The sequence below is a fragment of the Balaenoptera acutorostrata genome, chromosome 10 (genome assembly GCF_949987535.1).
Source record: "Balaenoptera acutorostrata chromosome 10, mBalAcu1.1, whole genome shotgun sequence".
Classification (NCBI taxonomy): domain Eukaryota; kingdom Metazoa; phylum Chordata; class Mammalia; order Artiodactyla; family Balaenopteridae; genus Balaenoptera; species Balaenoptera acutorostrata.
Genome location: NC_080073.1, coordinates 71,938,843 through 71,951,119, shown reverse-complemented (window position 1 = coordinate 71,951,119; position 12,277 = coordinate 71,938,843). Strand labels below are relative to the sequence as shown.

General features: G+C 35.9%; 1 protein-coding gene across 1 annotated transcript in view; it reads left to right on the top strand.

The window, feature by feature from the left end:
* Window positions 1-12,277, top strand: part of KIF6 (kinesin family member 6) — a 399,233-nt gene that overhangs the window by 122,463 nt on the left and 264,493 nt on the right. Inside the window, exon 6 of the mRNA XM_007197919.2 lies at window positions 89-218. Within this exon, the coding sequence (XP_007197981.2) occupies window positions 89-218 (130 nt within the window). The remainder of the gene's footprint in view (window positions 1-88; window positions 219-12,277) is intronic.

Here is a 12,277-nt window from a genome sequence, read left to right as displayed (position 1 = left end):
ACAGCTTTTAAAAAAGAAACCTGTAAGAAAGACTTGAAGTTCTTTTCATTCTCAAAGTGCCTTGTGTTGTTGCTTCCCATTTCCCTAGGAAAGTGACAGTATTGGAGGACCCTGATCAGAATATCCACCTGAAGAACTTGTCTCTTCATCAGGCAACCACAGAGGAAGAAGCTCTGAATCTGCTTTTCTTAGGAGACACCAACAGAATGATTGCAGAGGTAATAAGCATTTCTCTGCAAGCTGTTTTTTGCACATTATAAGATATAATAGAATTTTAGGGGCAGCAATGACTTTAAAAATAATCTCATCCCAATTTCATGTTAGGAGAAGGAAACCTAGATCCAGAGAATTGAGGAGATTTTCCCAAGGTCTTGCAGCTAGTTAATGAGCAGGGACAAAAATCTAGTCTGTTTTAGTTTTATATTTTTAAATTTTCTACAAATTGATTTGTAGCTAGTCAGTGACAACTCATCAAAAGTCTTAATTATAGGAATTTTTGCATAATTTTTGAAACTTAAAATACATAGTTCATTCTTCCTAACCTCCAGTCATCCATGTATTGGCATATGTTTACCTATCCATGTATTTTCATGTATTTAGTGAATTAATATTTGTAAAGAACTTAGAATAATGCATGGAACATAGAAAGTGCTCTATGCATTTGCAGCTATTGTTGGCAGATCCAGGAACACTGCCATGGTATGTTTTATAAGTATGTCTCAGCACGTTATTGGGGATATACTTATACTAAAAACTATTTGTTGTTAATCTGACATTCAAACCTAACTGAGCACCTATATTTTACCTGGGAACCATAGTCTGGAGCCAGGATTGACCCAACTCAGTCTTGGGCCCTAACCTCAACCAGTTACTGATTGGAGATGGAGGGTCACAAAGGTCTCATCCAGCGACACTGCAGTGAAAGGAATTAAGTGGTCACGGTAGTGGTGGTGGTGATGTGGGAACAGTTCCCCTAGTGAACAGCTTACTGTGATCACGGGCACTTTCCTTTTTAAATCACACTCCCCGCGTTCTGTGTTCTACCTTGTCCCTGATGACAAACAATAGGTGAGGACAGTAAGCTGGGAGAAGTAGTCTGAGAAAGTCTCCCTCAAGTGACTTATTTTCTGCCTCATTTTCACCCTCTGGAATGCACCACCTTAAATACAAGATAGATAAATGGAAAGAAAAGTCAGGTAGTGAAAGCATGGTGTTGACATCTGTTATTGTGTTGGGACCTTAGTTTTGTTGTTGTTGTTTTACTAGTTCTGCATCAGTACTTTTCAATAGACTAACTTAAATAAGTTGAGCTTAGGTGCCACATATAATATGGATTTAAGGACCCTTAAATTATTATTTTTATTTAAAGAGAGTGGTACATAGTTTTTAATTCAGAATATCTTCTTTTGTTTACAATGTTTTGCATTTGTGTATTGCTTCAACATTTTTGCCCATGCGATCATCCGTGATGCTCTTCTCACAATAATTGAAGAGAAAGGAATAAAGGCAGATTAAGAATTAGGGAGTGTAATAATGAAAGATTTAACATGCCCCACTAAAAAATCCTCCTCCTCCATACACAGTTCAATAAACAGCAAATGGAGCAGTACAGACTAGAGATGGGTCCTGCCCACCAATCAAATATGAAAAAGGAAAAAGGTAGATCCATAAATGCTGTTGGAAAACACGGGGAAACTTGTCCCTGCCTCACTGCTAACCTTCTTCCTGAGGTGACGCATCCCTAGAGGACTCTAGGCCTCATCCTCACAATTACGTCACCTCATCTTTAATGGGTCAGGGAGGGCTCCTGGCCCTGGTTCACTATGACCTCTATTAGCTAAAAACCTTGGCCATTTGCTATTTTAAAGTTATGCCTTAACTTTAGCCAACTGCATCTTTTCAGACTATTGTAAAGTCTTGAGGACCTTAAGCTTCCTTTGTACAAGCTTATCTGTCATGTCCTATCACCTTCCAAAGTTCCAAAACTCTTTTCCTATTATTTACTGTTGAGTGTTTAACAATAGTATGAATAGCTGAAACATGAAGAAGTCCAATTCTAACAATGTTGGTTATGCATTACTTTAAAAATTTATTCACTTTTTTCCTGTGTGAAGCCTGATTTCTTTTAAACCAAATCTAATAGGTTTTGGATGTTTCTGTGCTTGGCTTTTATTTTTTTCTTTGGTAATAGCTGCCATGTTATATCAAGAACCTGCTCAATAGACTTGGCTTTGTTGTAGATGCTTTATATATGTATATATTATTTCTGATTCTTATTTTATAGATGGAAACTAAGGCTCAAAGAGTTAGACTACTTGCCCAAGGTCACACAACTAGTAGGTGGCAGAGCCAGGGTTCAGCTCCAAGTCCAACCGTTTCAGAAGCTTATGTTCTTTCCTTACACCACAGTTCACAAATTCAATAATCAAATTGACATATGTCAGATTTTTCAAGTGAGGATACATTTCTGAATTATTTTAGAAATATAGCAAGTATGTAGCACTTCAATTTATCTCTTGAATTCATTGAAAGCAAATACATAAAAATATAAATGAAGAGTAACTGTCAATCCCTGGAAATACTTTATTATTCAGTCTCCAGAGAGGCATGTTTTAGATTACAACCGAGCTGTCAGAATGTAATTTGTCAGCACAGAACGAGCTTACCAGGATAAAAAGAACACACTAATCATTTCTTTTAAAAGGCGAGGTTCCCAATTTCCCATTTACATAGAGAAATCCAGAAGTTGCCATGGTAACCAGAAAACATTTGCAAAACAAAGTCTAAATATGGGGACCCAAAGTGGAGAGCTCTTCCCTTTTAAGTTCTCTACTTCTAGCCAGCATTTTAAGGAAAAGTTATTAAAAGTAGCTTTATCCTCTTCTTATTTTTAGAACTCACTCTTAAATAATTTCTGTAATCCTACCAATGTTTTGAATAAAACCTGATTATGTCCTTAGGGTAAATTTTTTCAAAAGTTGATTTGCTGTACCAAAGAGAATAAATATTGTGAAAGCTGAACTGTGGGTGACCCAGTGTCAAAGCCCACCAGTAGCAAGTATAACTTGGTACCTTTTTGTCTTACCATTGAAATGTTGCTCTCAATTAGTCACACCTAATTGAACAAGACATTCTGCATTTGATTGTTAGGCCCTGCACAGTCCCATTGCTGGAACTGTTTGTTCAGCCGTGCCCACGGTCTAGAGCACTCTGTCCCCAGGTATGGCCCAAGGATAACTTGTATTAGGATACTCCATGGTAGTCAAAAGACACAGTTTCCTGGATCCCATATCTGATGGATAGATTCAGAATCTCTGCAGTGGAGCCCAGGAATATGCATTTTAGCATTTTAAATGTGCTCAGTCTAAATTTGGGGGCAGTTTGGGTTTTACCATTAAGAAGCTGGTTGAAACCCACTCCCAGAGAAGTATGTGATCAGGTCCATATTCTGTACCCTCACCAACATCACAGGATTTGAAAGTTCTGCCAATTTGGTAGGCAAAAAAAAATTTGTTTTAACTTGCATTTTTGATTACCAAATTATTTTATATCTTTATTTGCCATTTGCATTTCTGTTTTTGTTTATGTGCTCTACTTGTTCTTCTCTTGGAGTGTCAGGGTAGGTCTGGTTGATTTGCTGGCACTTGGTCTTGTTCACATTTGCCGCACCTAGAAACAAAGCCTGATATATAGTAGGAGCTCAGTAAATAATTGTTGAGTGAATGAACGTTAAAGATAACTTTTGCCTTTGTCATATATTTAGCAAACATTTTCCACCATTTTATAAATTTTCTTTTAGTTTTCATTTCTTTTTTTTTAACATAGTCAATCTTTTTATTTTATGGTTTCTCCTTTGGATGCCATGCTTAGAAATGCAATAGCTCACCGATGAGTAATTCTACTTATTAGAAAGTGTTTTGTTTTGAATTGAAATCTGATGCCCAGTTGCATCTACCCCGTTGTTCCCATTTTGGCCTGGGACATGGAAGGGGATGGTCATCATCAGGTTGGAGTGGATTTTATCGGAGGTTTCTGGAGCATGGGGATTTCACCTGGATCTTGACAGAAGCTGTACTGAATTAACAAAATCAGATGATCCCTCTAGGAGCAATCTCCACTGATAAAAGTGCCATTTAACTATTCATTTTAGGGAGTCATAATGTTGCTCAAAGTGAATAATTAGACTAATATGGCCTTCTTTTACAAGCCAGTTTGGAGAAGAGAATAATGTTCAGGGTCCTTTCTACCAAAACTTCACAGTAGTGTCTGTTGTAGGTTAAATTGTCTCACCGTGTCAAATTCCTGTGTTGAAGCCCTAACCTCTAGTACCTCAGAGTGATCTTATTGAGAGATGGGGTCTTTACAGAGGTGATCAAGTTAAAATGTGGTCATTAGGTTGGGCCCTAATCCAATATGACTGGTAACCTTATAAAACGGGGAAATTTGGAGACAGACTCATATAGAGAGAGTGTGTCATGTGAACATGAAGACAGTCATCTACAAGCCAAGGAGAGAGGCCTGGAACAGATCCTTCCCTTATAACCCTCAGAAGGAATAACCAACCCTGCCAACACCTCCATGTGAGACTTCTAGCCTTCAGAACTGTAAGATAATAAATTTCTATTGTTTAAGCCACCTAGTTTGTTGTACTAGAAAACTAATACGGTGTCCAAATAACCTTGGATGTAATTTCTTATATGATTGGTATCTGGTGTTGCTCTTGACCTTGATGAATTCAGGAGCGATAATATGCTATATATAGTATAACATCTGGAAAGACCCTACAATTCTCAGCTAGCAACTATTGAAAGACAAGACTGTAGTCCTGTTCAACTCTATTCTCTCAGCATCTGGCAACTACATAGTTGGTCAGTCATTAATTAAAAAAAAAATTTTGTCGAATTAATGTGGAGCAGAAGACCTGGTGATTTCAGGAGAAAAGACCTGCAATCTCAAGCCCAGAATCGGGGGTGATTTTATGGTACACTGTGCCACTTGGTGAGTACAGAGTACATCACAGATGACTTTGACATTTTAAAATTTAATTTGTGGTGCTTCAGACCTTTTGGAAGACATTACTTTCTAAATAACCAGCCTCCCAACAACATTTACAGGATTTGTAAACTATTTTCCCAGGAGCTATTAGAGGTCTTTCTGCCTAATTCTTTGCTTGAAATAAAAAACATACTAAATGTATCTGAGTTGTGCTGATGCGTTTTGTAAGCTCTCAGACTTTGCACTCTGTCAAACTTTTGGAGTGAGTTGTGTGACCTTGTAGAAGTGCAAAGACAATTGGGAGACAGGCTGTGAGTGGAGTGAGTAGGTTTGTACAGTTACTGAAACAGCTGTCGCTGGACACGTTGTCTAATAACACGAGGACAGCACAGGAAGGAAAGAGCAGCTTTGCTGTGTGATTGTGTTTGTTAACAGCTCTCTAAGCCTCGATCTCCTTGTGTAGTGTGTGTGGGAAACAAGAGGATTGGGGTTGCAATTAGTGTTCCAGAATCATATTCCAGCAGACCATTAGAGAGACACTAAATAACACATCCTCACAGATTTTCGTTGGAAAGATATATTAGTTGTATATAATTAGCAAGTATACACCAAGATTTGTGAGCCTGAGAAGAGCAAAATATTTAACAGGGAAAATCCATTTCACACTGCTCTTATTATAATGAGAATAGCATCTTTTATCATTAGGTCCCAATAGGCAGCTAGAAGCCTTAGCAAAAGATGTGTTGACAATTCTAACTTCTCTTATCTACTGTATATATGTTAGTAGGTATAGAAAGAAGGGAACTTAAATTTTGAGCACTTAATATATCCCAAGCATTTTTCTCCCTCTTTTTTATATTTTATATATGAGAAATACACAGTCTTTCTTAACTCGTGATTCTGTCTTATAACATAGTTTGCATTCTGCTCTCATCTAACCTGATTAGTGGCATTGCATGAACCATAAGTTTCAAGTCTAAAACGTTTATTAAAATAAATGAAGTGGTACAGTGCAGCCATTAATAGAATATTAAAATGTACTCACTCCATATACATAATTAGAGAAACACAGTCTTCTTGGCTGTAAAAATTTAGCTCCTGAGTTTCTTCTGATCTTTAAAATTCTGATTTCTGATTAAATAGCAGAAGAAAGTAATTTTTACTCTACTCCCTGCTGCTGAAATTCACCAACAACAGCAACAAAAAATGAAAAATAGAAGAGGAAAAGCCATCTTCAGTGAAATAAGGAAATAGCCATAACCTCAAACCTTGAGGAAATCTGCCAAATACTATGAAATTTGAATTACAGTGAGGGAGGTTGCTGAGAGCCAACACATATATCCTCCAACCTCAGGCAGGATATGGTTTCTCCTTAAAGAAAGCGTCACAATTCTTAAATGCAAATCCAATGATCTTCTGGTTAGGGTGGTGAGATCTAAGAACATAGACAAGTATGATAGGGCAATATTATTTAGATATTCATTCTACACTATAGAAGGTAAGTCCAAAGAAGAAACCTTAAAGACAGGCCATTTTTATGGTCAGTGGTCTAGGCTTATGGCCAAGAAAGATGACCTTTGGTGAGTGGGATTCAGGGAGTTTGTGACTTAAGGGGTTTTGCCATCCCAGACCTTTTAGTGAAAAAATTTGAGGAAAGTATGTGCTCTTAAGGCTAAGAATGAAATATGTGCAGAGTAGAGGTACTCAGGACACAAACTGAATTTGAATATTCCCTTACCCATCTCCCAGACTACTCTCTCAGAAAAAGATGCACATGCTCAAAGATAAAATTATCAAAAGGAAAATAGCTAAAGATCTTTCCACGTATATGGAGTGTGGAGGGAAAAACAACATACATTTGAAGACTCCTTACATTAGGAAGCAAGGCAGTATACTTCATAATCTTAAATATGTTACCTAAAAGCAATCTTTGTTTTTAAAAATAGCTAAAAAATATAGAAAGTTTCAAAGAAAAAGATTACAAGACAAGAAAATAAAAGCAAGCTTGAAGAACTCAGAAATGAAAGAGAAGAAGAAAGCCATTATAGTGATGAAAGTGCCGTTAAGAAACAAAAGAGAAGGAAGGAGAAAAGGAGGAGGAGAAGGGAGACAAGGAAGAAGAAGAGGAGGAAATGTGGCTGAAAAATAACTAAGGATATTAAAAATAATGAGAGAAAAATGATACCTCGAAAGAGAGCCAAAGGAGAAACCAATTGTGAGTAATTAGAAATCCTGAAGAAGAGTAAGGGCAACAGAAAAAACATGGATAGAGAGTGAGAGAGAGAGAGAAAGAGAGAGAGAGAGAAGTTTCCTGAAATCAGGAATTACTTGAATCTGCAGATGAAAAGGCCATGCTGTGTCTAAGAAAAAATTGAAAGAGCTCAACTCCAAGATAAAATCTATTGAAGTTACTAATTTCCAAAGCTAAATAAAGAAGCTTATGGACATCCAGTCTGAAAAATGCAAGCCAACTATGAGTGAAGATTTAAAAAAGTTTGCTCTTGGACTTTTCCTTAGCAATATTCAGTGCCAGAAGACAGTGGAACAAGTTCTGAAGCAAGTATATTGTGTCCCAATAATTTTATACCCAGCCAAATTTTCAAGTTTTCCTTTAAAAACAAAAACATCAGACAAGTATTTTTAAGCATGTGTGAATCCTGGAAGAAAATGAACTGAGGGATCATTTTTAAAAATTGCTTGACAATCAAGTCTAACCAACTAAGAGATAAATCAAATTAACGAATATGAGAACCCAGAAGCATTACAAAAGGACTGGTGAGAAACATTGAATTTATTTAAATGTAGACATAAAACTAAACAACTGTGTAAAGTAAATATTATAAACCTTGAAAATATAAATAATAATAGATATAACACAAATTTGGAGTTAGAAAGTAGAGGAGGGGTGGTGTTATAAGTGAGCTAATTTCCTTATATTTCAAAGCAAGAAAGGAGTAGATACTGTCTAAATGTCAACCATGTAGTTAAAATCATGATGACCCAAGTCCTTTAATTCCATGAGTTTTCCTTAATTCTGAAGAGATACTTTTAGAGAAAAGATATACATCTCTTACCATTGAAAAAACATTTATCTGAAGCTCACCAATTCCTTCAGTTTTATTTATTTTTCTATTAAATTCAAATAAAACTTAATTTAGTAATTTTCAGTTAAGAATAGTATGTGTAGTATGCTTTTGTTTTGGTAAAGTACTTCTATATGTTCTTCTATTTGTATATATGTATTAAAAATATCTAAATACAATTCTTATTAAACATTAACATTGTTATTTTGGGGAGATTTTCACTTTCATCTTTGCTCCTTTTTGTGTTGTTTGGATTTTTAAAATAATGAGTGTGGTAGGGATTACTAGCGCTTACCAAAACTTCTGTTTATTCCTTCTGGCACATGCTTCCTTGAAGTTAAGGGAGTTCGCTTGCTGTAGCCAGTGCAATCTGAGTGAAAGTAGCATGTTACTTTTGTTTTGAAGCCTTTGAGAACTAGTATAAAGTTCTCCTTAATCTCCTTCCCTTTTGTGGCAAACCCTGAAGCTTTATGTTGCGGAGGTGGTCTTAGAAGATGGCAGCACCCCCATCAGCTTTGCTGGTGTCAAGTATGTGGAGCAGAGCCACCATTTAACAACACTGGAGAAATAATGTGAGCAAGAAAGAAACCTTTGTGATTTTTAAGCCTCTGAGATTATGGTGCTATTTGTTCATTTGCTACCATAATATAACTTGATCTATCTTGATAAATGTGCGTCATTTTTACAAAATAATAACTCATTATTCTTCATAAAATTCAAAGGTAGCATGGCTTTTTTAGTAAGAAAACAATGTTTATGTTAGTACTATATGTATCATCTATTTTCCAAATGAGTTTGAAGCAACTTACAATATTAAAACACATATAAACCTGGACCAAAAAAATGTCAAAAAGGAAAAAAAAATTTTGAAGGTAAACTTGATTTAAAAGAAGATAGATGGATATGATAGACAACTGGAATGAGTTAATTATTGCCATTGAGGACAAAATTTAGCTATGATTCTTCCGGCAGACAAGTAAAAACAAGGGCATCGTTTTGACAGTTTTGGTTATGTAGTTTTCATTGTTCAGAGAGCAAATTTACAGGTATTGAGTTGCAGGCAGATTGTATCGATACTTGTTTAAAGGGTCTTGTGTGGCAAAATAGGCAGTGTCTTGCCTGTAACTTTGAAAGAAATACAAAGACTTTATACTTCTATCAGTCTTGTATAACATCTGAGAGCTTTATGTTAAATTGCTGTGTATTCAATTGAGTGTATCAGTCAGGATCTAACAAGGAAAACAAACTACTCTGTATTTAAAACAGGGGAAATCAATGCAGATAGTTTTGTTTCATGGATGATGGAAGAATCTGAGAAGCCAAACAGGGGATGGTGATACAACTCGTAGAGATGACCAACAACAGGAAGCTATGACAATCTATAGGCAGGTCTCAGCTGGTAGGAGGCATTGGCAGGAGAGTGGAAGGCATGAGGAAGGGAAAAGCCAGAGTATCTCTCCTCTTCCCTGTCTTTCCAGCTGGATGCCAGCTAAAAAGGGTCTTGGGAAAATGCTGCCTTTAGGACTCTGCATCTCTGTGATGTAGAGCAAAGTAGAGGAAAGGGAAGGAATTGATCAGAGGGCAAAGAGGCATAGATTAGCCCCTGAGTAAAACCATTTCTATAAGAAATAGGGATAATAATTCAGATAGATTGCTTTTGGCTTATCTTCAATCAGGAATACACATGAGGGAAACTGGCAGGAAGTCAGTTTGGGCTATAAGAAATCAACGTTAAGAAGAAGCTATTCTTCTAGCATTTCTTGTTGATAGATACTTTCATTTTTTTGGCAGGCTGACTTTTGCATTAGTCCTTGTATTGGTTTCAAACTAGGAGGGAGGAGACAGGGGTCTTATCAACTGCCCAAACCCTTCAACAAGTAATTTGATCATGTTTTGGGCTTGCCATTTGGAGTCTTGCCAATTCTAACAGCAAGAGATCTTCATAGCCATAGAGAGAACTGTGGAATCTTCAAAATGTGGAGAAAATATCATTGGACTATAAAATGGAGTGAAATAATATATGTAATCACCAGACATCTATGCTTCTAGAGTTCTACCTTCAGCATCTGTACTGTGAGTGACATTGTCCTCAAATCTGTGTCCGATACAGATCTCGATGTCTGAACTCGAACATTGCATTGAGAGCTACCACAATCAATTTGACAGGATAAACTTCTTTCATAAGAATAAAATTACTCAAATGTATATCTGAATTCTGCTTGGTGTGTTATCACTACCTGTTTCTAGTTGTCTATACACAGGATAGTAACAGATATTTTCAGTTTACTTATAATCTCGAGGTATACAGTATGCATAGAAAAAGGTTTTCCCTAAAGACACTTTAAATGAACTGCTATAAATTCTTGAGAAGATCATTAGACTTTTTAGCCCCATAATATCATTTTTTCCAATTATGTGTATGGTCAGACTTGGAAATTGTTAAGCCCGACTGAATTTTAAGAGGAAGATAAGAGAGAAAAAATGTTAACCTTAATTTAAAAGATGAAAAATGGAAATGCTAGACAACAAGGATGCCATTGAGGACCAAATTTAGCTATGATTCCTCTTGCAGTCAAGTAAATAAAAGGTGGGGGAACATTTGGGATGATATATTTTCCATTGTTCAGAGAACAAACCTTTGTCCTGGTGTTGATATGATGATACCCAGTTCAAGGATATTAAACAAGGATGATAATTGAACATAGTTCTAATTAAACATGTAGGTAAAATTCTTCCTCAATTTGCCATGTGCGCTGACTTTAGCATACTTATATTTTTATATAAATGTATTTGATTTGCCAAATTTTGGAGAAATGACCCATAGGGAAGCAATCTTCTAAATATTGACATCCAACAGAAGAAGAGCCATCACTAATTCTGACATTCAGTTTTCCTAAAATTTTGAAGTCAGTTAATAGATCTTTGAAGACATGAAAATCAAAAATCCATCAAATTGATTCCAGACTTGTTAGAAGGGATATATAATAAAACAAAATAGGCTATTCTTATCAGAAAGGTGAATCACAATTGCTAAAACATTCTTATCGTATGTTTCAGATTGCTCCAAAGCTTACTTTTAAATTAAAAAAAAATCGGTGTGCCTGGTCTGTTTTTCTCTTTTACACAGCTGCTTTGATAATACGCTCGACCTAGAAATCTTGCAACTAGGGAAAATGAGTTTGATTACTTTTCTAAAAGCCAGGTGTCTTATAAAAAGAAAAATCAGAAAGGAAAATGAGCAGGTTAGGGTCATTAATTCCAATAGAGGGCTATCAAATTGGGGATATTTTGCTGCTAAGCAGTATGTTCTGAAACAACTTCAGAAAAGATCAAGACAGATGTTTATAGGGTCACATGCTAAACCACTAGGTTTGGTCAGGCCTCACTTTTCCAGGCTGAGTTAGAGTACAACAAGAGTGTGGTGGGCCTCCTAACCAACCCATTTGCCATGGGAGGAATTAGATAAGAAATCATTTAACCAGTTGGGGGAGGGTTAGATAATCCTCAGTTAAGGGTGAATTTTAACCTAAAAGGCTCAGATGTCAGTCTGGGAAACACATGGAGGCTAGTATTTTCAGTCTTCAATTCAGTTAGAGCAGATGAGCAAAGGAACAGGTCAATTAGGATATCTGGTTAGAAAGTGTTATCAAACAAGGAGAATTGGAGTGAAAGCTGAATTCTGGATTCTGTGTCTACTGCTGTTGTTCTTAGATGGTTTGCTTTAAAAAGTCTCAAGCATGTACATTATATACTCCTGTTCAACCTAAGAGAGAATTTTCTTCACCTGACCTATTCTAAATTAGGGGAAATTCTTGTTGAGCTATTTCACTCCAAAATAGAGACGTGATTGAAGAAAGAAAGATTTTGGTACATAAGAGTGGAATATAAGCTATAAGATATGACAAGAAAAAGCAAGTATTCAAAGGATCCTAGGAAATCTTAATATGTAATATAAAGAAATTACTCGACTCATTGAAGACTGTATTTATTAACTATTTGTAATCATTTTTGAAGTGATTGAAAACATGAGATTAACTAAAAGTAGAAAAATTGTTACAAGAAACATAATAGTATATTATATAAACACAAAAATCATAATTCACATATCAATTTTTGCCCTCAAATTAAAATTTTCAATCTTGAAAATGGCCACACACCCACAAATCATGATGAAATAATGAAAAAAGTGAAAATTTTTG